We start from the raw sequence: 25863 nt of genomic DNA, 5'->3' as shown, positions 1-25863 counted from the left end.
CAACTGAAGTGACTTAGCAGCAGCAGCAGCAACAAAGCAAGCCTGCTGTGTCAGAGAAGGCCTTGAGTATCTAAATGTGGTACGAATCAATGATCAGCGACTCCAGGAAAATGAGAAGAACAGAGACTGCTACCATTATTTAGTCAGCTGGTCAAGCGGTGGCCAGTTCTTTGCAGACACAAAGACATTCTGAACTGACCATGGAGGATTTCATGGACAGATGCAGATGCTGAAGCAGCAAATGTTCTTCTCAAGGAACCTCAGAAAAGACAGGGACTTCCCTGGCAGTCCCATGGTTAAGATGCCACGCTCCCAATCAGGGGCACGGACTCCATCCCTAGTTGGGGAACTGAGATCCCACATGCCGCACAGTGCAGCCAAAAAACGAAAAGAAGACAGACATCTTAGTTTCTCTGAGTTGGGTATTTAAGGCCACAGAGCCTTCGTGCCAGCAGCCTTGTGCCAAGGACCTTGTTCTCCCCAAGGGCAGTTCTTTCTGTTTCTCTTTGGCACAGCTGTGCTCCGTAACATACTCAGACCTCGATGGTATTGAGCTCAACCCCAAACACATTTATCGGGCACGGGACCACAGAGGACTCAGAGACAAAGAAAGCATGGACTCTGTCCTTGAAGAGATTACAGTCCAGTGGAGGAGGCCAAGAATATGAACCACTGATGATAACAGACAAAAAGACTGCATGAAGGCTGAGCCACGGCAGATAATCATACTCGAAGAGGAAAGGAGAAAACCCAGGCTGCGAAAAAGCACGAGAAGGCTCAGAGTCTTTGATGATTTATTTTAAAGTATCCATTTATCTATTTACTTGGCAGCACCCCGTGCGTCACGTGGCATCTTTAGCTGTGGCATGCAGACTCAGGGGCAACATGTGGGATCTAAGTCCCTGACCAGGGATCAAACCCACACGCCCCACGCTGGGAGCAGTGTTAGCTACCGGACCACCAGGGAAGCCCCAGGCTAGGTCTCTGAAGTTCACCACGTGTTACACAGGGGAGCAGACCACTGTGCCTGGAACAGAATTCAGCTGGGGATCAGATAAAGGACACCATGGGGGGACATGCTGGGAAGTCTAGACTTGATGCTATGATAATCACCAGGAGGTCTGGCAGGATGGGTGGTGGGAGGTGTGCTGTGTTTTATTAATAAGACCCTTGGGGCTGTAATTCACACACAAATGGTCTTGATGTCCCGCTGAAGCTGCAGGGCTAAATTGAGGATGGGGCTGGCTGTGACTCAACAGAACAGGCACCCTCCCCAGCAAGGGGTGAGGAAGATGGTCTCACGAGTGGGAAGATGGTCCCAAGAGTGGGGAACAGGGTCGAGACCCAGAACAAACTAGCAGCTTCTATGCTGGGTACAAGCTCGCTCTGAGCTCAGTGTGCCGCTCCGGCAGAGTACACAGCGATGTCTGAGAACTCAGGCTGCAGAACCAAAGCTGCACTCCAGCCCTGCCCCGTGCGCCCCTGAGTGTGTTAACCGGCCCCTCACTGGAAAAGACTCTGATGCTGGGAAAGGTTGGGGGCGGGACGAGAAGGGGACGACCGAGAATCAGATGGCTGGATGGCATCACCGACTCTGTGGACATGAGTTTGAGTGAACTCCGGGAGTTGGTGATGGACAGGGAGGCCTGGCATGCTGTGATTCATCAGGTCGCGGAGAGTCGGACACGACTGAGCGACTGAACTGAACTGAGCTGAACTGACGGCAGGTCCTCATCTGGCAGCGTCATAGAGTGCTGGAGGGCGCCGAGCAGCTAACCCCAACTGAACAGCTACTGGGTCCCAGACACGGCTCCAGGGCCCACGGTGTGCACGCAAGTCATTCCCACCACCCTGTGAGGGAGGTTCGCCGGAGTCACCCCATTTACTGAGGAGAAGACCAGGGCACAGAGAAACCACGGAACTCGCCCCACCTCTCACAGGAAACTTGTCTGGGCTGTGCCGGGACCGGAGCCCACGGAGTCTGTCTCCAAATGCAGATCTTAACCAATATTCCAAAGCCTCCCCAAAGTGAAAATACAGAACTTTTTGGAAGAATTTCTGCTGAGAAAAGTATCACGCTATAAGGACCAAGCTCACAGGTGGTGTCAATACACAGTGGCTTCATGTAACAAAGGACTGTTATCAAAAATACGTAAAGAATTCCTTAGATACAGAAGATGTGGTATAAATATATGCAATGAACTATTGCTCAGCCATAAAAAAAGAATGAAACAATGTCATCTGCAGCAACATGGATGGACCTAGAGATCATCACACTACATGAAGTAAATCGGACAAAGACAAATGTAACACTAACATGTGAAATATAAAACAGTGACACAGACGACTTATTTACAAAACAGAAACAGACCCGCAGACAGAAAACAAATGGTTACCAGAGAAAAAGTCAAGATGGGGTGAGGAGGATAAATTTAGGAGTTTGGGATGAGCAGATTCGGGTTGGGAAGATCCCCTGGAGAGTGACAGTGAAAGTCGCTCATTCGTGTCTGACTCTTTGCAATCCCATGCACTATACAGTCCATGGAATTCTCCAGGCCAGAATACTGGAACCGGTATAGAAGGACGGGTAGCCATTCCGTTCTCCAGGGGATCTTCCCAACATAGGAATCGAACCCAGGTCTCCCACATTGCAGGCGGACTCTTTACCAGCTGAGCCACAAGGGAAGCCCAAGAATACTGGAGTGGGTAGCCTATCCCTTCTCCAGTGGATCTTCCCAACCCAGGAATCGAACCGGGGTCTCCTCCATTGCAGGCGGATTCTTTACCAACTGAGTTGCGAGGGAAGAAGGGAATGGCTACCCACTCCAGTATTCTGGCCTGGAGAATTCCATGGCCTGTATAGTCCATGGGGTCACAGAGTCAGACACGACTGAGCGACTTTCACTTTCACATATAAACTGCTGCTGCTGCTGCTAAGTCACTTCAGTCGTGTCCGACTCTGTGTGACCCCACAGACGGAAGCCCACCAGGCTCCCCCGTCCCTGGGATTCTCCAGGCAAGAACACTGGAGTGGGTTGCCATTTCCTTCTCCACACATATAAACTACTATATATCAAATAGGTAAACAACAAGGTCCTCCTGTATATTCAATATCTTATAATAACCTATAATAGAAAAGAATTTGAAAAATGTATATACACATGGCTGAATCACTTTACTGTACACCAGAAACACCACACTATAAATCAAATAATACTTCAGTTAAAATATTTATATACACACTAAGAATTCTTAAAACTCAACAATAAGGAACAACTCAAAAAATGGGCCAAAGACCTTAACAGACCCCTCCCCCAAGAAGATATGCAGATAGAAAGGAAGCATATGATACGATGTTCCATATCATACGTCATCAGAGAAACAAACACTGAAACAGCACGGTGCCAGTGCACACCATTCGCATGGCCACAGCCTGGAACACAGACAACACGGAAAGCTGGTGAGGGCTGGCGCCACGGGCACGCTCGTCAGGCGCCGGTCAGAGCGCAGAAGAGCACAGTCACTCTGGAAACCAGTTTGGCCACACTGTACAGAGCCAAACATACTGTACAGCAACCATGCTCCTTGGTATTTACCCAAAGGACCTGAAAACTGATGTCCACACAGAAACTCACATGAGGATGTTCATTATAGCTTTGTTTGTAACTGCCAAGACTCAGAATCGACTAAGATGTCCTTCAGCAGGTGACTGCATAAATAAACAATGCTATGTCCAAACGATGGAATGTTATTCAGTGTTAAAAAGAAATGGCTATCAAGCCATGAGAAGACATGAGAAACCCTGACTGCATATCGCTGAGTGAGAGAAGCCGGTCTGAACATGCTACATAGACTGTGATTTCAAGTCTACGACACTGAGGAAAAGACCAGACTATGGACGGTAAAAAAAAAAGTCAGTGGTTGCCAAGGGTTAGATGGTAGAAGCTGAATAGGCAGAGTACAGAGGAATTTGAGGGCAGTGGAAATACTCCGTGTAATACCATAATGATGGATAGTAACATTATACATTTTTCCAAACCCACAGAATGTGTTATGAGGGAAATGTTGGTAGCAGAGAAGGTTGTGCCTGTGTAGGGGCAGGGAGTATATGGCAAATCTTTGTACATTCCCCTCAATTTTGCTGCAAAACTAACACTGTTCTGAAAAAGTAGTCTTAAGGCTTCCCTGGTGGCTCAGATGGTGGTAAGGTGGCTGCCCGCAATGAGGGAGACCAGGGTTCAATCCCTGAGTTGGGAAGATCCCCTAGAGAAGGAAATGGCAACCCACTCCAGTACTCTTGATGGAAAATTCCATGGACAGAAGAGCCTGGTGGGCTACAGTCCAAGGGGTTGCAAAGAGTCAGACACGACTGAGTGACTTCACTTTCACTTAAGACTTCCCCGTGGTCCAGTAAAGACTCCACGCTTTCAACGCAGGGGCCACAAGTTCATTCCTGGGTTGGGGAAGTAAGATCTTGAATGCCGGGTGGCGCAGCCAAATTTAAAAACTAAATTAAAAATAAAAATACTGATATGTGTGCGTGTGTGTATACACTCAGCAGCTATTAATATCGGACCTCAGGACAGCAGGGGAGGGAAGAGGTTGGGAGCAGCTGCCTCGGTGCAGAGGCGAGAAGCAGCATTTCCCTCCGGACACCAGCCCCACTGGCTGTTCACCCGCAGGGCCCAGGCCAGAGCCTCCTGTCTGAGAGGCTCCTGGGGCCCACCCGGGGCCAGGCTTCAAAGACACCATGGAGCCCAGGGCAGAGCCTCTGAACGTGGCCAACTTGGGGCCTTCCCCTACCAGCTCCAGCATCTCAGCACAACCGGAGGCATTTGGCGTGCCCGCAGAGCTCCCAGCAGCTCCTGAGAAACGGCGGTGACCCATGTGCCCCACAGGAAGCCCCACAGTGAGTCCAAGACACATGCGACGATCCCCGTCCTCCAAGGACACAGTCGGTGATGCTTAATGCTTAACTGAACCGTGACGGCCCCTGACTAGTCTCTCCACGTCTCCACTCCAGTCGCCGCAAAGTATCTAGGGTTTTCAAATGCATATCTGACTATGTCATTTATAACAAAAAGCCCTCCAATCACTCTGGATAAACTCCAAAATCCAAATCCCAAGAGGCCCTCCGCGCGCGGAGCCCTTCTCACCTCTCTAACCTACCACTCGCCCGTCCCTCCCGCTCAGCAGGCCCCAAGGACACCGAGCCTCTCTCATTCTCCAAGAAACCACGTCCCTTCTCCCCTCGAAGCCTCACAGGCGCTCACTGAAAACTCGGCCACGTGTCACGTCCTCAGAAGGCCCTCTCCAATGTCCCTGGCTGGGCGACGCTTCTCCAACGGCACTTGCTCCAAAGCACGTATCACAACCAGAAGCGTGCAGTTACTAGGAAAGCATCTTCTCTGCCAGGCTGCAAGCGCCAGGACACGTCTGCCTCCTTCACTGACAGGTTCTGAACGCAGAGCAGCTCTCAGCACGTAAGTGAGGCACGTGAAGGAGGATGTGAGGGAACGGACACCAAGGCGAGAAGGTGAGAAAGAGTCAGATGTAAGACGGGGCGTGAACTCTAGTGCCGGAACCAGAAGGAAACCGGAGGGCGTGTAACAGCCAATTTTAGTCCAGCGTCTTCATGTCACAAGGGCTGAAACTGAGTCAAGGGGGCAGGCCTTCTGGTCACTTACGCGCCCACAGCTGCTCCTTTCTGGTAAGCAAGAAGTGCTGGAAGGGGGTTCCCTCAGTTCTTCTGTGATCAGTCATGCTCCACTCTTTGAGGCTCCCTGGACTGTAGCCCAGGCTCCTCTGTCCATGGAATTTTCCACACAAGAATCCTGGAGTGAGATGGCACTTCCTACTCCAGGGGATCTTCCCAACCTAGGATCGAACCCATGTCTCTTGTGTCTCCTGCACCAGCAGAATTCTTTACCACTAGTGCCAGTTGGGAAGCCCCTCAGCTGTTCAAAGTGTATCATTTCTCTATTCTGGAATTCACTTCAGTTCAGTTCAGTATCTCAGTCGTGCCGACTCTTTGCGACCCCATGAATCACAGCACGCCAGGCCTCCCTGTCCATCAAAAATCCCGGAGTTCACTCAAACTCATGTCCATCGAGTCGGTGATGCCATCCAGTCATCTCATTCTCTGTCGTCTCTGTCTCCTCCCACCCCCAATCCCTCCCAGAATCAGAGCCTTTTCCAGTGAGTCAACTCGTTGCATGAGGTGGCCAAAGTATTGGAGTTTCAGCTTTAGCATCAGTCCTTCCAATGAACACCCAGGATTGATCTCCTTCAGAATGGACTGGTTGGCTCTCCTTGCAGTCAAGAGTCTTCTCCAGCACCACAGTTCAAAAGCATCAATTCTTCGGCAAACAGCTTTCTTCACAGTCCAACTCTCACATCCATACATGACCACAGGAAAAACCATAGCCTTGACTAGACGGACCTTGGTTGGCAAAGGAATGTCTCTGCTTTTTAATATACTATCAAGGTTGGTCATAACTTTCCTTCCAAGGAGTAAGCGTCTTTTAATTTCATCGCTGCAATCAGCATCTGCAGTGATTTTGGAGCCCCAAAAAATAAAGTCTGACACTGTTTCCACTGTTTCCCCATCTATTTCCCATGAAGGGATGGGACCAGATGCCATGATCTTTGTTTTCTGAATGTTGAGCTTCAAGCCAACCTTTTCACTCTCCTCTTTCACTTTCATCAAGAGGCTTTTGAGTTCTTCTTCACTTTCTGCCATAAGGGTGGTGTCATCTGCATATCTGAGGTGATTGATATTTCTCCCAGCAATCTCGATTCTAGCTTGTGCTTCTTCCAGCCCAGCGTTCCTCATGATGTACTCTGCATATAAGTTAAATAAGCAGGGTGACAATATACAACCTCGACGTACTCCTTTTCCTATTTGGAACAAGTCTGTTGCTCCATGTCCAGTTCTAACTGTTGCTTCCTGACCTGCATACAGGTTTCTCAAGAGGCAGGTGAGGTGGTCTGGGATTCCCATCTCTTTCAGAATTTTCCACAGTTTATTGTGGTCCACACAGTCAAAGGCTTTGGCATAGTCAATGAAGCAGAAACAGATGTTTTTCTGTTACCTACCTTCTTAATCTCATTCTCTCGTATGTTCGATAGTGCTTCCAGAAGCTACTGACTTGGCACATCACTGTGCAATGAATGAGGAGCAGGCCGTGGTCAGTGGTCTGCAAACGAGCCGGACATCAGGAAGACTTGCAACACTGGGAGCCAATGCCACTCTTCTTGCCAAACTTTTGTTTTCTAAACTTATTTTTTCATAAAATATAGGTTAACATGTAATGGGCTTATATTTTAAACTAATGAATATTTTAAAAATCTCTCAGTTTTAATTGCTAATGCAATACTGATGGATATAACCTACAAACAAAGGCTCTTTGGAAATCCTCAATAAAATTTAGTAAGAGTATAAAATATAAAAGTGTCTTAAAACCAAAAAGTTTGAGAACCACTACCCTAGAAAAACACATTTTGCATGAGGAAGCACATCCAAGGATGCTCACTGAACCACTATTTGCAGCAGAAAAAAAGTGGAATGAACCTACATGTCCGTTAACAGAAAGGTTAAATGAACTAAGGTATAGTCATACAATGGAAAATTACAGGCAACTAAAAAGAATGAGGCAGACCGACACATAGACACCTAATATCTCTGGGACACATTATAAACAAATGAGGAAATGTTAATACATGACATAATATTTGGTTACAAATTTAACTCAGGTTTTTCCATAGGAACATCGAGCAGTGAAAAGGATACACAGTAAACAGTAATAGAAGTTACCTCTAGGAAAGAGACCAAGATTGGGGTATGCTTTATAAAACAACAACAAAAAATGGCAGGGTATTAATTTCCTCTTGCTCTGAACTTTAACACAAACATATAGACACATGGCAAATTAAACTACCTGGAAAGTCCCCTCCACTGACACAGCAGCAGAATGGTGGGGTATCTACTCAAGAGCGTCTCAGGGCAGACGCACTGCTCCCAGTCTATCTCATCAGCTGATACACTGAGTCCATGGAGAACCTCTTCATCCTTCATACTGAATATTCACCATGTTCTGAGCCTATCTGGAAGCTGTAATTTTCTCAAAGCATTTCCACTTCATTTATCCCAGCCTTAACCGCCCAGCTTCTCTCAATCACAAAGATTGTAGTAATAGCAATAATCAAAATATGAAGTGAGGGACTTCCCTGGTGGTCCAGTGGTTAAGAATCTGCCTTGCAATGCAAGGGACCCAGGTTCAATCCCTGGTTGGGAAACTAAGATCCCACATGACTTGGGGCAACTAAGTCCCCCACCATAAGATACGCCGTAACTAAGACTTGATGCAGCCAAATAAATAAATTAATTAATCAAAAGGCAAAAAACAATGAAATGAAAGTAAATTTAATGAGCCCCCAAATGTAGAAATTTGACAGGTAACTTGACAAATTGCCAGTAATGATCCCCTTCCTATAATTCTGTAGCAATATATTTTGAGGAATTTATCTACTAAAGAGGTAACAAGCTGTGCAGGCAAGTCGGTCACTTTGTCTGTTGCTTGTCAATTTCCTGGTTTATTTCTAGATGTAAGGACCTGGGTAAATGAGATACATAAAATCATACACTCTGGAAACCAGGAGCAAGGGGACCCTCTCAACTGCTGGAAGATTCAACAACAAATGATCTTTCCAGAGAGCAACCAGCCATTTAAGTCTAGAATCCTGAAAATGTTCCTACACTTTGTAATTAGATTTATACACAATTTGTTGAAATACTGAGACCTTTAGTTTAGAGGTTTATGTTCAGGAGTGTTCCTCACATTGCTATTTGTGTTCGCGAAAAATTGCAACAAGCTTCAGTTTCCATACACCTTTTCCATGTTTACTTTGGTAGCCAACAAAAGGCAAGTCTGTCAGATTTAAGAATGAGGTAAAATCACCCGAAATGAAGTTTGGTTTTTCAAAAGCAGAAAACAAGTTGTCAGCTATGTATATACAATAAAGAGTTGGGGGAAACACACAAAGCTTTGACAGTGGTTACCTCAGTGTTGTAACAGTGCTGGAATTACTGCTCTGTTCCACATTGCCCATGTTTTCTACAGGAAGTCATATCTTTATAATCAGATAAATATACACATATGTAAACGGCCTTTGAGAAAAAGGAGTGCAAGCTTTCAGTTCAGTTCAGCTCAGTCGCTCAGTCTTGCCCAACTCTTTGCGACCCCACGAATCACAGCATGCCAGGCCAAGCTTTAGAGAGGATGAACTCCCCCCTGTGCTAGTACATACCCTGTGCCCCACGTGTAGCCAGGCTCACCCCAGTGCTTTCTCTCCCAGAAACCAATGTCCCAGCTGCCCCAGGCAGCCCCAAGAGACACGGCTGCGCCGAGCTCACTCAGGCTGCGCCCAGCTCACTCAGCTGGGGCACGGTGCTCCCAAACTGCACCCCCGCTCTGAACCAAACTGTGCCCCAGGTAGGGGTTTGAGAAGAAAGCGCTCCAAGGAAGCAACCTGCAGAGGAAGGGTGGGTGTTTGAATGGTTTCTAAAAGGATGTTGCTAATCCAAATCTAGATTCTGCACAGATTTCAAGACACATGTTCAGCTTTTGCTAAGGAAAGGAGTTTCATCTGTTTCGAAATAATAGAGGTTTTCCCCCCACAACTTCATCTTCTTCTCGCATTTTCATTTCTCTTTGGCAAAGAGAAAGGGATTTGAAAACGATTAAATATAGATCTAAGTCACTGAGTTCTTTAACGTCAGGGAACAATGGGCATTGAAACAGAACAAGCTATTGGGGTAAATTCTGTTATATTTTTAAAATCGATCTCATCATGACTCAGTCTTTGCTTGCCATCCATCAGTTCCCATTCTTTGGCCTATTACTGTTACTCCAGTTCTCTCCAATGGCATTACACAGCGTTTTCAAATATATTTGATGGTGATTATTTTTTTAAGACAAACTCTTTCAAGATACACAAAGCCCCATCTTACAGACAACAGAATAACTAACACTCAGGATCCCAAAATGCTAAAATCCTACTGACATCCTTGATGATTCCATTCCTTTACAAACTCCATTGAATGTCTACTATGTATCAAGCTTTGTGCTGCGCGCTAGGGACAGAGTAGTCAACCCCACAGAGGATAATGGTCCCTGACCCCAGTGAACTTAAACAGTATGGTCGGGAGACAGCATTCAACAATCAAGTATGCAAATAATTAACAAATTGGAACTTGGGGTAAGTGCTTAGAAGGAAACACTGTGCTTTGAGAACACATCAGAAAAGTCCGTGGAAACTTGCAACCTTATTCCTGAAAGAAGCGATTTCTTTCTTAAAACAAGGAACACATCAAAATTCCTCTTCCCCTCTTCTGAGTCACATTTAGAGGGAGCCGGAGCTGGAGGGTACACAGGTGCATTGACTTTTACTTGAAATAGTAACTCAGGAATGCAGATCAGGAATGCAGTTCCATCTTTCTGGGAAATGATACTGGTCTCTTCCCCTTTTCCTTTCAATGATGGGAAGGGGGGGCAGCAGTTACAGAGATTTATGTACCAACAAGCCTGATGTGTAATCGTGGAAAATTAGGAAGAACCCACATGCACATCCCTAGGAAAATGGGTAACTATGGCAAGAACATTTCACCCTATGGAGTATCTCTGTCTGCTAAGTCTCTTCAGTCGTGTCTGACTCTGTGCGACCCCAGAGACGGCAGCCCACCAGGCTCCCCCGTCCCTGGGATTCTCCAGGCAAGAACACTGGAGTGGGTTGCCATTTCCTTCTCCAATGCATGAAAGTGAAAAGTGAAAGTGAAGTTGCTCAGTCGTGTCCGACTCTTCGCAACCCCATGGACTGCAGCCCACCAGACTCCTCCATCCATGGGATTTTCCAGGCAAGAGTACTGGAGTGGGGTGCCATTGCCTTCTCCAATCTCTGTCTGCCTATCTATTAAAAAACAGTGAGGTGACACTTCAGTACTGACACAGAAGGCTCTCCATACCATACTGAGTGGGAAAGTGCAAACCACCATGACATGACTCAGTGTGGTTTAAAAAAGTGTCAAAACTTTGATTTAATGTAGAGAAAGGGGACTTTTCAGCTGTACACAGTGTCCACAGTGGTCACCTCTAACACACAGGGAAAGCTTAAGAATCCTTTACCCTGAGAAGGTATGTAGCTACTATCTGAACAATAAAAATACAAAAAAAAAAAAAATTAACAAAGAAAAACGTATGTATCAGTAGTCTCTCTGGAAAGCAGGCATCCTTCTGTAAGGGGACCTGGTGTTTTGGCTTAAACTGTGAGTTGAGGATGTGCTGTTTTGGGACCTTTGCCCTGAGACCCTAAGTATTAGCCCATTCTTAGAGACACGCCTGAAAAGAACAATCAGCTGTGCCACCCGCTGCATGCTGAAGGCAGCCTGAACACATTCCCAAAGGTGTGCCTACACTCAGCCACAGAAGAGTGGATGACAGAGCTGCTGACTCAGCTGGAAGAAGCACGAGGGGAGCTGAGCACTAACAGCTCTGCAAGAGACTGCAGCTGCTTGTCCCCCGGCACCCTGGGGCTGGCCCAGCACCGGCCTGGGAATGACAGCAGCAGAGAAGGCTAACCTCGAGAGACCACGTCCCTCGGTCCAGAACCACAGCCACCCACCAGGAGGGGAGCGGGCGAGCAGGCTCCCTGGGCGGACCAGACGCCCTTCCCTGGGGTCTAGTGGTTGCCCCTGCTGCTCATGTGGCCTGGCCAGACCGGGACTGGGCAGCCCACATCCTGGCAGGACACAGGGACTCCGCCCTCCCAGCGTCTCCCAAGGCACCAGGCTGGGGCTCCAGAGTCAAAGCAGACCCCAAGGGAAGACACCTCGGCCTCGGGTCACGTACAGCCCTAGGCCAAGGGCACTGCAGACCTAGCAAAAGACCCCGAGAGCACGAATCCCATTCAGGGTCCGGTCTCTTGAAAAGTAGCATGCTTAGGGAATTAGCTTCTTCAATGCTTGAGATAAATACTCCTGGAATTTCAGAGCGTGAAGGCCATGTAGCCCAATTATGCTTGTATTCTACACAGAGCTGTCACTCTATTTCCTAAACTCTCTCTAGATACAGAAATATAGAGAGATAGGCAGATAGTCAGGGTGACGGATGCTGTACCTCTAGAGGCATCTGCAAAGGTGTGTTAGAAATGAGGGTCCTTTTGTAGCACAGAACTTTGATCCCAGCACCTGCCATTTGGCGACAGTCTTGTGTTCTCCAAGCCACACAGAGCAAGACTCAGCCGCCTTCCACAGAGCCTTCGACATTTCAAACAGATTCTCCCTTGCCCCAGTGCTCAAAAGTGCTGCAAAAGGAAATGTGAGGGACTTGCAATACATTCTATGCTTGTAAGTCAGGTGGGGCAACTGGTGCCTCCACTCTGACCATATCCTGCAGTACTGTCCTCAGAGCGGGACCTCAGGGAGGGGACCAGGACTGACCTCACCAGGGCAGCCCTTGTGTTATTAAACAACATGGGGACCCCAGCAACAAGGAAGTCTCCCCGTACCAGGGACCCCTCACCTCGAGCTGGTGAATTCCAGGTTGGGACCAGGCCGCTGCAACCTCGATCCTGACCTGGGCTTCTGACCTGGACACGGAGCCCTGGCCTCCCTCCCTGGATGCCCCTCCCTGCCTCAGCCCGGCCGTTCTCCAAGGGCAGACCCAGGAGAGCTCTCTCACATGCTCCTGCATTTCTTTCACCGCATCTTAATTGAGCACTTGTTGTATACAAGACATGATGCAAGGCAAGGGGAGAGAAAACGTAAGAGCTGAAAAAACGCGGGCAGTGCAGACTGCCTCTTCTCTGGCTCCCATCGCACAGTCTTACCAGCCAGAGTCATAGTCAAATTAAACTGTCTTCTGCTGTGCATGAGTTAGTGTGGAATATGGGATTTTTTGTCCCCCTACCCAGCTTACCGTCTAGGGGAGCCAGGCATGCAATGCTTTAAAAGAGCTGAGCAAAGTATCAGGCTTAACCAGACCAGAGGCCTATTTTAATTCTTACCTCGATCCAGCATCAGCAGCTCACTTTGCAAGGGCCTTTAAAACTCTCCAGCCACAACTCAGAAATTAAAGGATTCTCCTAGCAACTCCCTCCAGAATGGCTCTGCTTGTAATTCCGGCTATCACAGGGCAGGCAGGACCAATGAGCAGAGACAACTCCAGGTTGCTGCAAAGGCTGCCAGTGTGCCCTTCACCATGCCCATGGGCACCGCCCCTCTCTGCCCTTCCGCACCGCATCACCTCTGTGATGACCTACAAACGCTGGACGGACAGCTAGGCAGAGTCACTTCTGCTCCCACCTCCCAGAGCGTGCAGGCCCCAGAAGACCAGTTCCACGCACTCTCCTGTACCTCTTCTCTCCTCTCTGAAGTCTGTCTTCTGGCTTTGTCTAATGTCAACCCTGGTCCTGACTTCCTCCTCTCGAATGTCCTGAAGCTCTCAGTATACAGGAGTCTGCTGACAGCTTCACCCAAGTTCCTGCCACCTGGTGCTCAGAGCTTAACACTGCCCTGTCACTGAATCACACACTGCTGAACCACGTTACCTCCAGCAAGTCTGTTCCCGTGCCCAGCGGGATGGTAAACTCCTACAGGGCAGGGAGAGGACCACACCTTAAATTCCTTCAAACCCCCCACCAAAAAAAAAACAGCATAAGCTCAGTCTCCCACTGGGTAAACCTATCCAAAGCAAATGCCTTTCAGACAGCCCATCAGTTAGAAGGGGCCAACAGCACTCTAGAGTCTCTGGAATATGTGGGCTAGAGGTGGGTTTGATCACAGAGGGTACCCAGCTTCTGGCATCAGATGGCTGCTCTCCCATGGCAGAGCCCACGTCTCCCCAACTCCTGGGTCCTCAGGAAACATTCACTGAAGGGGCAGATCATCTCCAGGATCCATGCTACTTTGGGGTTTTCCTTTCTCCCAGAAGCCTCAACTCACAGGAAGGCAGAGGGAAAGCTTCGACTATCAATGCCTTCCCAATGACAAGGAAAACTGAAGACGACTTTTCAAAATGAATTTGGTGACTTCCTGCCAAGTTAAACAATTCTGTGGTGCAGATCACAAAATCAAGCTCACTGTAACCTTTTTCTAACCAATTCTTCCCTCAACTTCACTATTTCTGTCAATATCACTCCCCAATCACCAGGCCTGCAGCTTTTCTGGAGAAGGCAATGGCAGGCCACTCCAGTACTCTTGCCTGGAAAATCCCAAGGATAGAGGAGCCTGGTGGGCTGCAGTCCGTGGGGTCACTAAGGGTCGGACACGACTGAGCGACTTCACTTTCACTTTTCACTTTCACACATTGGAGAAGGAAATGGCAACCCACTCCAGTGATCTTGCCTGGAGAATCCCAGGGAAAGGGGAGCCTGGTGGGCTTCTGTCTATGGGGTCACACAGAGTCGGACATGACTGAAGTGACGCAGCAGCAGCAGCTGATCAGTTCAGCCCTTTGGGGCCTCTGGAAAGCTATATGCCCAAGACCATGGCTCCTTGCTCCTGGAAACCTCCCGTCCTTTCCCTTCTAGTCATGGGGCCCACACTCACACGAGACCTCAACTGATGCCACATCTTTATGGCATCCTTCCTAGCTCTAACCTCCTCCCCTTCACAGACCTTACACACTACCCTCAGCCTATTACTTATAAAGTGCTATTTCCAGCTAGTCCAGCCTCTACTCAAATCATAACTTTTCACTTTTTAAACCATCAAGTCTGTTCTGTTCTCCCTGACTCAGGCCCATATTCACTCTCATATCCCGGAAACCCTGACCAATCCTGCCTCCGCGAGGATACTCGCTCGCTGTGTCTGTCCTTCCAGGAACTGGGCCTTCTTGGCCATCTCAAAATCTTGGCAGAAGTCTCAACTCTGCTTATCCACATCCCACTCACCGGCAGGGGCACAGGGCGAGCCCAGCTTCTCACACAAGCTTTCCCCATCCTTCAGCCCACCGGCCACCTCCGCTCCACAGAGCTGTGTCTAGCCTCACACACTGCCTTCCTGTCGATTCAAACACTCTCCCCCCCCCCCCGCCCCCCGCCCCCGCCCAAGTCAGAACAGCTGGTCAGGAAGACCAGCTGCTTCTTAGCCACGTGATCCTGCCCAGACCACCAGACTTTGAGAATCTCACAGAACTGTTGCTGTGACATAGGAGAATTTACATGAAGGCGATTCATTCATCTCACACTCAAAAAAAGACCATCCAGGTGGAGGATTTGGATATCCTTCTAACACTGGCCAAGAGCTTTTATTTCCCAGCATTCACAGCCGTGCAGCGGCTAAGTCTCAGTATATGTTAATTAAATGTAAGACAAGGGAGAAAGCACTTTGATTGGGTTACTTTTCCTCATATCCTCCATTTAGACGCTCGGGAGCTTCTCTGATACAAACCGGGTGACTGCAGAAATGCGGGGGTGGAGGGGAGAGGAGACAGTTGTTCCAGGCAAATCTAGTGACAACGGCGCCGATCTTAGGAGTGGGGCTTGAACACTAAGCCACAGTCAGCAGTAGGAACTGACTGGGCACATTGCCAGTAAGCATCAGCGGGCAGCAGGGAACAGGCGAACTGGGGAGTGGGATACGAGCAGGGTCCACGGTTAGGGGGCGGGGAGCACGGGACAAAGAATGCTTCAGACCATCAAATCTCGCTACCTTCCTTCCCAACGTGCATGCCCATGACAACGGCGAGCACCGCCAGGGGCGCGTGGTAAAATCACTTCCAGCCAGAGACCAGGGCACCTCTGATAACGCCGGCCCAGCCCGCCCCGATCCCGCCAGCCCCGGGCCTCACCAGTGGAGATTTCTTGCGCGAAAGCCAGTGAGATGAGCAGCAGAGGCAGCCCCACGGCGATGCACGTGACCATCTTGTCCACGGCCAGCTCCAGCCGCAGCCCCTTAAACTTGGGCTCGGAGGGCTCCTTCAGCAGGAAGTCCGAGAAGACATACTCGGTGGCAAGATGCGCAATGGCCATGGCTGCGGCGCGCCGGGCTGGGCCGGGCAGGTTCGCGAGGCAGGCCTGCGGACCGCCGGCGTCGGGAGGGCGGTGCGGCGCCTTCGCCCGTCACCAGCCCAGCCCGCGGGTTTCGCTTTCCCTTTGCCGGCTCCCCGGTGGCTCCCACATTTCGCCGGTCTTTGTACCGGGATGCGGCGCAGCCGTCTACTCCGGGCAACTGGCCTGGCGGGTCCCGGGGCTGCTCCGCGGGCACTGCAGCCCGGGTGGCGCCCGCTCCTCCACCGCCGGCCGGGGCGCAGCCACCCCGGCAGGTCCCCGGGCTCCGCGCCGCCGCCGCGCGCCGGAGGGCGAGAGTCCGCGGCCGAACAAAGCACGAGCCCCGCCGCGAGGCCCCGGCTGCAGCCTCCGCCGCCCCGCGTGCTCTCCCGGAACCTCGGAAGAGCGCGAGCGCCGAGGGGGCGCGGCGTTTCCGGGAGCCGGGTGGCGCGCGGTAGGCGCGGTAGCGCCCGCAACCCTGGGATCCACCCCCGAAGGGGGCGTCCGGGCGAGCGGCACCTCGGCTGGTCCTCGCGCCCCTCCCACCCTCATCCCCTCCTCTTCCGGGCGCCGGGAAGTTTGACGTCCCTTCCAAAAGTGAGCTGTCGCCCTGTGGACCCGACGGCCCCCTTACGCCTCACCCCCAGCATTTCTACATGGCGGGGTCAGGTCAGAAGGTGGTGCAAAGGCCTCAGAGAGCAACGGGCGCCATAAAAGGCGATCGAGCAGGTTAGACCGAGCAAACGTGGGAGAGGGGGGCGCTGGACTCTTGCAGGAACACTGGGGGCCGGGGAGGCGCGGGCTCGGGGTGGTGAGCCTGCGCCTGACTCGGTCTCAGGGGTCTGTGCTTCGCCTCTCGCTTTGCCCGCGGGAGCCTCGGTCTGGGGTGCTGAGAGACAGTCAAGAGACGCTGTGATCAGCAACACTTGGAGCTGGCAGGACCTTTGAGCAGGACGGCTCCTTGGGCCGGGGCTGCCGTCTCTGCTCTTTGTACACGGGCAGGTCCGTGCAGGCAGGCCTCTTCTGTGTGCGCTCACCTGCCCTGTGTACATCTCCACCCCGCCCTGCCCTCAGAGCCCTGGTCCCATGGCCTGCACGACCCTCCGCTTAGGGGACTCATGGGACCAGGACCGCCCAGTGGCCGGGACCACAACCCTCATCTCCTCTCAGCCTGAACTCCAGTCTTCCCCACGTTGTTCAAAGCAGTGCCATTCGACCATGCACCCAAACCAGACACCTGGACTGCCCTGTGTAACAGTGAAGTCTCTCCCAGCTGCCTTAACCAATTTCCAAATTCTCTGGCTTCTCGCTCCTAAATATTGAACATCTAATGATTTCCCTCCACCTGTGCTGCCATCCTCTCTCCTAACACGTATAGGTAGGCCCTGCAGGCCCGCAAACCCTCTCCAGCAGCTGCCAAAGGGAGCTTATAAAAGCTCCAGTCTTATCCTATCACTCCCCTTCTTAAAGTGTACCTTGTTGTTAGGATAAAATTCAAATTGTTTAGCATGGCCACTGCTTGCCTTACCAGTTTCACTACTTTCCCTTCAGTTCTTCAACTTAGCCAGCTGCCTCCTCAGACCTTCACCTGCCCCAAAACACATCCACAGTAGCCTCTTTGCCTAACCTGTTCTGCTGGATGTCACTTCCCCTGGAGAGTCTTCCTTGCGAACACTAAACAGGGTTAATTTTTGTTAATGCTTTGTTAAATATTCTTGTGATACCAGCTGCGGGTCTTGGGAAAGTTACCTGCCTCCTCTGAAATTCAGTGTTTTCATCTGTAAGGTGATTATACTGCTTAGGATTGAGGTAAAGATCGAAAGAGTTAATAGACATAAGGTGCCTAGGACATTGCCTGGCAACTGAGGAGTACTGTGTACATGTTATCCATTACTGTTCCCCTCTATTTTTCCTTCTTAATGAAAATCACAATTACAGTTCAACAAGTATGTGTTTAACTGTCCATTGATTTAGTGTTTGTCTCCCCTTTAAGGTGCATTTAGGGATTAAATAACACGTCCTCCTCTAATTCCTCCCTTCCCCATCTCCTTACTCCAGTGTCATTTGTTAGAAGGAAGCCAAAGCAGCTGTGGGCCTCATAGCTGTGGTCCCGAAACTCTTGTTTTGTTTGTTGGAGACCCTTGACATTTGGATATGAAATCTTTTGTGACCAAAATAGTCAAAGTCAAGAGAGTTAAGCCCACTACACGGCCTGTTCTGTTTATATATTCATTTATTCATCTAAGTAATGTCTGCTGAGCAACTATTGTGTATTTTCACTGTGGTCTGTGTGGGGGTGCAGCAGTGAGCAAAACAGGTCTGAGGTCCTTGTTTCCATGGAGCCTAGATTTCAAGGAGACAGACAAAAGTCAAACTAACAGGTAAGAGGGCTATGTCCCAGGATTAGGGCAACTAAAGAAAACAATGGAAATTGGAAATAACTTGGGAGGGGTCCACTTTAGAGAGGGCAGTCTGGGGAGCTTACATCTGAACTAGGAAAGAGGGTGAGGGTGCTGGAAAGAAAGAGCATTCCAGGCACAAAAAGCAGCGTGTGCAAAGATCCTGAGGCCAGAAGGAACTAGCAGGGCACAGGAACTGATAAAAGCTGAAACAGAGGGGTCAGAGGTGAAGCTGGGGATGTGGACATCATGGGCAGCCAGATCAGTCTGAGTGTTATAGATGAAGGCAAGGAGTTTGGATATTATTAAAAGTGAAACCAAAAGACAGTAAAGGAAATTTACCAGGTTAAGTGATGTGATCGGATTTCAAGCGGGGTTTGGAGTCTGTAGCCCAGGAAGAAATACATTTTGAGTTTATTAGCATAAAGATGATTTTCCGATCCAGGGAGATGAGTGAAATAACCTGTGGCGGGGGTATAACAAACTACTGCTGACTTGGTGGCACACGTTTATCTTTTATCTCTTTGTCTGCACTGGGTCTTCACGGCAGCGCAGCAGGCTTCTCTAGTTGCATGTTTCAGGCTTAGTTACCTCTCAACATGTAGGATCTTAGTTCCCCAGTCAGGGATCAAACCTGAGTCCCCTGCAATGGAAGGCGGATTCTTAACCACCAGACCACCAGGGTTATTTATTTTTCAACAGTTCTGGAAATCTGAAATCAGTTTCACTGCAATAAAGTCAAGGTGCCAGCAGGCCTCCAGAGGCTCGAGGGGAGAATCCGGTCCTTTGCCTTTTCTAGCCTTGAGAAAGCATTCCTGGATCTCCAAAGCCAGCAGCATAACACCTTCCTTCATGTGTCCCATAGCTCCCTCGTCTTTTTTTATAAAAACTCAGTCACTCTTTTGTAACCAACTCTTCCTAACCCCGTGGACTGTAGCCCATCAGGCTCCTCTGTCCATGGGATTTCCCAGGCAAGAATACTGGAGTGGGTTGCCACATTTCCTCTTTCAGGGGATCTTCCTGATCCCAGGAATCAAACCCTTGTCTCTTGCATCAGCAGGCAGATTCTTTACCACTGTGCCACCTGGGAAGCCCCATAAGAACACTGTGGTTACATTTAGGGCCAATCTGGGTAATCTGATATAAACCTCCCATCTCAAGATTTGTAACAATCATAGCTGCAGCATCTTTTTGCTGTACACAGTAACATTCACAGGTTCAGGCAGTGGGACCTGGAATCTTTGGCGATACTATTCAGCCCGCCCTGGAGGGCCGAACGAAGAAAAGGGCCCAGTTCAAGTCGGGAGGCATGGTAAGATGTAAGTCAGAGGGAGGAGAAGAAACTCACAAGAGACTGAAAGGAAATAGCTGCTGAGGAAGAAGGAAGGTTGGCAGGCCATGTTATGGAGCCAGGGAACTGAGGGTATCCAGAAGGAAGGAGCTGCCAAGTGTTACTGAGAGGTTAAATAAGATAAAGACTGGGAAGAGGCCACAGAACGTGGAATCATTTCCATTATCATTATTATAGTCGTGATGGTTTTGATAACAGCAGACTGGGGTGCAGAGTTGGGCAGGGCCCTCTGGAAGGGAAACCACTGGGATGGATGGAGGCATGCACTGGGTGAGGAGACAGAGACAAGTGTGGACAGCACTTTCAGTTCTGCTATCAAAGGAACAGAGGACCTGTGTTGGAGCAGGTTATGGAGCTAAAGACAGTGACTGTTTGTTTGCTGTCTGTTTTTAATGGACGGTATTGCTGATAACTTCATGCAGGAGGGAAAACTGATGACTGAGGAAATTAAGGTCTTGAGAAAGCAAGAAGGGATGCAGTCTCCAGAGTCCAGGGAGAGGCTGGCCCTGCCAGGAGCAGGCGCACATCTTCTGTTGTAACAAGAGGAAAAGACGTATATAAATGTGATTGATTTTCTCAGCAGAGTGAGGCTGAGCGTGAAGAAGTGTTGTACCTCTGAGAAAACAATACTTGGTGAGAGTCGTGTTATCTGTGGACTTCCCAGGTGGCTCAGTGGTACAGATTCTGCCTGTCAATGCAGGAGAAATGGGTTTAATCCCTGGGTTGGGAAGATCCCTTGCAGTAGGAAATGGCAACCCACTCCAGTATTTTTGCTTGACATTCCATGTACAGAGGAGGCTGGCGGGCTACATTCCATGCGGTTGTAAAAGGGTCAGACGCAACCTAACAACTAAACAACAACGTTATCTGTATACATATATTGTCACTTTGTTTCATTTCCTCTAACGAGTATAACTAGGATAGTTGCTAAATATCTAAAAAATAATTCTCCTTTAACTAACCGCCTGCTCCAGGTAAAAATTTACCTATTACTAGACCTCAGGTAGGGTGTTGAAAAGAAATGTAAATAGCTATCTTTATGATACATGAAACTTTATTAAAAAGAGAAATAGTATAATCAAACTACTTTGTGGTTTCATTTTCATTAAAAAAATAATCTAAGAGAAAAGGAAACGACAACTAAATAATTTGTTTTCTAGGTCAGTTATAAATAAGGCATTTATCATGATTAATATTATGAAACTATATAGCCTACACATGTCTGAAAACTGTAAGCACGTACTAAAAATCACATTATCAGTGGTTAGTAGTCTGGAATTCAGATCCTTGGGTATCATGTTTGATATGACATTTAAGCAGACTATGAACAGAACTATTAGCATTTGCATACTGTTTATGTAAGACTATAGCTTCTATCAAATTACCCATTTCCCCTCACCAAAATGGAGATAGTATGAAAGGTCCCTCCACCAGTATTTATTGGGTCCTACGTGTTCACTTGGACAGCCCCATGACCCACTGCTAAGGCAGATGTACTAACAGCCCCCATCTCGCAGCAGCGTGGGCTAAGAGCAATTTCTCAGTCTAGTAATAAACAATGTTACTTTTATCAATCTTACACCTAGAGCTGAGGCATACTTATAGAGAGTATGGATTGCCTCTTAATGGGTTGAGTTTAGTTGTTCGATATTTTATTTGGCATTTGAGACTTGAAAATTATAAAAATATATCTCAAAGTTGATTTATTGGTTTAAAAATTTGCTACTGGGACTCTCTTTTATTAGCCTGTTCTTTCCTCTTCCCATCAAAGACTATGTCTTTCTCCTCCCAGCTAGTCAGCTGCATTGATGAATTCCTTCTGGTGTTTTTCACATGATGACACTGTCTTTATTTCATAAAAGACGGAGCCTGGGAAAGAACCTCCTAACAGTGAAAAATCAGACTCAAGAGTCAAGGCCAGGCTTGCTTTCTGCAAAGTTTCCCTCCCGCCACGTTTCCCTCCCCTTGGAAGCTCCCCCTAAACTCTTAAGGAGTGACTTGACTCAAAGTGGGAGAACCTAGCCTGCTATTTCAGATTCCAGCCCTCCACATTGTGAAATACAAATTCTTTGATTGATTTTTGAAAATACAAACATTGCCACAGAAACATACTGTAAAAAATGTATAAATGAAGTGAGTTGTAAACATTCAACTCAATGTAAACATTCAAGTATCTCTACAGGTTTGCATAAAAATAGTATTTTTTAAAAATGCATATAACTTTGCTTCTTGTAGCAAACAGTGCACAGGCTATTTATATTAAAAGGGAAAAGGCAAGGGGAGCTAGCTAAAGCCTCCAAAAAAGTCATTTGATCGAATTTTATCAGCAGATACTGATTTAGACATTTTCGGGGACACCCCAGAAAGTTATTTTTCCTGGAACCACTAAAGGAAGCATCTTCCGTAACAGAGATGAAAAATCAGTGCCATTCAAGTTAGATGTCTGAGGCAGTGTAACTCTTTCCCGAAACTGTCCCTCTATAGAGATTTTGATGGTAAGAAAGCACTGTCTAATCTAAGAATTATGAAAGATGGAAAACAAAGGTATCTTTCAGAGGGTCTTCGCACTTCGACGAGGTCATTCAGAGAACAGACTGCGTCTGCTTTCTCAGTCATGCCCACTTTTTCTATTTTATACCTGAGGATTATTCACAGCCCCTTTAAAAATAAATAAAGAAAAGCACATTGCTTTGAATGTGTTCCAGAGGACCGGAGCCTGACCCGGGAAGCGGCGGCAGGGTCCTCGGAGAGCGGTGCCCTGTTCCGTCTCCCTGCCGAGGACGCGGGGCTCACAGGGCGTCGGTGGGGAGCGCGCAGGACTGGACCTCCTGGTACGCTGCCCGCGGCCTGGCGGAGCACAGCTTGACGGAGAGGACCACCGAGAGGACCAGGAGGAGGAGGCCGAGGACGAAGAGGATGACCAAGGCTGCTCGGGCTCCTTTGGGATCCAGACTCTGGCCGAAGAAGTAGAGCTGCTCCTCGACGGGTTCTGTGCAAAAGAAACGCGAGCCGTCAGGCCACTTTCCCTGCGGAGTGAATCCCGACCATTGACTACAGGGTCGGGGCGGGCATCGTTACCGTTAGAGGACGCAGATCCGGATGCACCTCCGGAAGGAGACTTGGTGGAGTATGGAATCCTGTTGTCTGGACAAAGAAGACAATGTGATGGTTTATAAACAATAGAAGCAGATTCTTTTCACTATACGAGTTGTTTCCAGAGTTAAATCATTTCACCAACAAAGACTTGATCCTATCAGCATCTGTAAGTCTTTGTTGGATAGTCACTGCACCTATTTCATGCCAGTATACATGCTGTTCTTACCCCGTCCACCCTGCAAGTTTCTGCTCACCTGTTAAGATAGCCACCCGTGGAACCTGGGTTCATGTCCCCCGAGCTGTTAATCATTGCCCCCTGCTGCTGTCACTGAACCCTGTACCCTGCACTTTTTCTTGGCATATATCATAGTCTACTACAGTTACATGTCTGTCTCTCTTACTTGACTCTGAGCTCCTTGGAGGCCCTCATGCTTCCTGTTTTCAAAGTCTGCAGGAAGCCTGGTACTATCAGCTGGCATCACAGACAGAAAACAGTACCTATGTTTCGAAGGACTGTGTAGGTTGTCTCCATGCCAGCATGAATATGGTCAGACACATGACAATGTAACAACCACGTCCCTGGGTGATCTGCAAACAGTTCAATGGTTTGGAATGTCCCGGGAAAGAGGTCATATACATCTTCTCGGTAAGATTTACCTATCTGCAGGTAGAAGGAAATAATAAAGATAAGAGCAGAGATCAATTAAATGAAGCATGCTGCTGCTGCTAAGTCACTTCAGTCATGTCCGACTCTGTGTGACCCCATAGATGGCAGCCCACCAGGCTCTGCCGTCCCTGGGATTCTCTAGGCAAGAACACTGGAGTGGGTTGCCATTTCCTTCTCCAGTGTGTGAAAGTGAAAAGTGAAGTTGCTCAGTCTTGTCGGACTAGTAGCGACCCCATGGACTGTAGCCCACCAGGCTCCTCTGTCCATGGGATTTTCTAGGCAAGAGGAGTGGAGTGGCTTGCCATTGCCTTCTCTGAAATGAAGAATAGAAACATAATAAAGATAAAGAAACCAAAAGCTGGTTCTTTCGACAAATCAGTAAAACTGATGAACTGTATGGAAACCAACCTGTGATGGTCCCCAGTGATCCCTGTCTCCTGGCACTCAGTACCGTGGTAATCCCCTCTCACACTACTGTCTGACGGTTGGTCCTTGAAGCCACCAGCATATGGCAGAAGCAAATGGCATTCTGCTTCCCTTTCTCTCTCTCCCCCACTGGATCACTCACTCTAAGGAAGCCAGCTCCAATGTCATGGTAAAGAACTGAAGCCTCTGGCCCATAGTCCTGTGAGAGAGCATGGAAATGGATCCTACAGCTGCTGTCAAACCTGATGACTATAGCTCCAGCTGACATCTTGATTGAACCCTCACAAGAGATGCTGAATCAGAATCAATGAACTAAACTCTTTCCAGCCTAACCCAGAGAGATTGTGAGATAATAAGAGTGTGTTGCTTTAGGGCACTACATCTTAGGGTGAATTTGTTATGCAGCAAAACTCTAGATAAACTGACAGAGGGAAAAAAAAACCCCACAGATTACAAATATCAGAGATGAAAGGGGGTCTATCGCTAAGACTTTATAGACATTAAAAAGGATAATAAAGGAATATTATGAACAACTATACATGAATTCTACACCTTTGGAGATTTACAGATGGCAGATAATAGAAAAGCACATGAAAAGATAGTCAATATCATTAACCATTCAGTTCAGTTCAGTCGCTCAGTTGTATCCGACTCTTTGTGACCCCATGAATCACAGCATGCCAGGCCTCCCTGTCCATCACCAACTCCCGGAGCTCACTCAAACTCATGTCCATCGAGTTGGTGATGCCATCCAAAACAATGAGATACCAATATATATATTGGGTTGGCCAAAAAGTTCATTCGGGTTTCATAAGATAGTATTGAAAAATGTGAACGAACTTTGTGGTCAACCCAGTGCTTAAATGGATGGCTATGTGAGAGTTGGACTGTGAAGAAAGCTGATCACCGAAGAATTGATGCTTTTGAACTGTGGTGCTGGAGAAGACTCGAGAGTCCCTTGTACCGCAAGAAGATCCAACCAGTCCATTCTAAGGGAGATCGATCCTGGGTGTTCATTGGAAGGACTGATGGTAAAGCTGAAACTCCAGTACTTTGGCCACCTCATGCGACGAGTTGACTCACTGGAAAAGACTCTGATGCTGGGAAAGGTTGGGGGCAGGAGGAGAAGGGGACGACCGAGAATGAGATGGCTGGATGCCATCACCGACTCTGTGGACATGAGTTTGAGTGAACTCCGGGAGTTGGTGATGGACAGGGAGGCCTGGCGTGCTGTGATTCATGGGGTCGCGGAGAGTCGGACACGACTGAGCGACTGAACTGAACTGAACTGAAGAAAAAATAAGAATGAAAGATAGCAAGTGTTGATGTGAATGTGGAAAAGTGGTACCCTCATACATGTCTGGTAGGAGAGGAAAGTATACTGTGTCTCTGGAACACAGTTTGGAAGTTTTCTTGAAGTTAATCATATATGTACCACCTGTCCTGCTGGCTCAGTGGTAAAGAATCCACCTGCCAATGCAGGAGACATGAGTTCGATCCCTGGGTCAGGAAGATTCCCCTGGAGAAAGAAATGGCAACCCACTCTAGTATTCTTGCCTGGAGAATTCCATGGACAGAGGAGTCTTGCAGGCTATAGTCCATAAGGTTGCAAACGGTCAAATACATCTTAGCAACTTAAAAAAAAAACTAGCAATCTACCCCTAGGCATTTTCTCAAGGGAAAGGAAAAACATATTCACATGAAAGCATGTTCACAAAACTTATGTTCACATGAAAGCATGTTCACAAATGTTTGTAATGACTTTATTTTTAATAACTCCAAACTGGAAACAAGCCAAATGTCCCTCAGTAGGGGAACAAATAAACAAACTGCAATACATTCGTACGATGGAATACTGTTCAACAACGGGATGGAAC

The 25863-nt window shown here is 48.3% G+C and overlaps 3 protein-coding genes across 8 annotated transcripts in view; 1 reads left to right on the top strand and 2 right to left on the bottom strand.

Annotated features, from left to right (window-relative positions):
* PANX1 (pannexin 1) overlaps positions 1–16179 on the bottom strand; it is a 51152-nt gene extending 34973 nt beyond the window's left edge. For all 4 annotated transcript variants that reach the window (XR_016036339.1, XR_016036340.1, XM_088832181.1 and 1 more), the window contains exon 1: positions 15849–16179. Coding sequence is in view for 2 of the 4 variants with exons in the window: in XM_088832181.1 (XP_088688307.1) it covers positions 15849–16029 (181 nt within the window). In the remaining 2 variants the exon portion in view is untranslated. The remainder of the gene's footprint in view (positions 1–15848) is intronic.
* LOC148773929 (ferroxidase HEPHL1-like) overlaps positions 1–25863 on the top strand; it is a 237862-nt gene that overhangs the window by 187820 nt on the left and 24179 nt on the right. The window lies entirely within an intron of this gene.
* The window catches only part of HEPHL1 (hephaestin like 1), a 59171-nt gene continuing 54146 nt past the window's right edge, over positions 20839–25863 (bottom strand). For 2 of the 3 annotated variants that reach the window (XM_088832158.1, XM_088832160.1), the window contains 2 exons: positions 23392–23554; positions 20839–22941 (listed from right to left, as the gene is read on the bottom strand). In XM_088832158.1, the coding sequence (XP_088688284.1) occupies positions 22430–22941; positions 23392–23554 (675 nt within the window). In that variant the 3' untranslated portion in view covers positions 20839–22429. The remainder of the gene's footprint in view (positions 22942–23391; positions 23555–25863) is intronic. The other variant, XM_088832159.1, reaches the window with a different exon arrangement.

This window comes from Moschus berezovskii, chromosome 25 (genome assembly GCF_049115385.1).
Source record: "Moschus berezovskii isolate FMDL1 chromosome 25, NW_MosBer_1.0, whole genome shotgun sequence".
NCBI classification, from domain to species: Eukaryota; Metazoa; Chordata; class Mammalia; order Artiodactyla; family Moschidae; genus Moschus; species Moschus berezovskii.
This window is presented reverse-complemented; position numbering and strand designations above follow the sequence as displayed.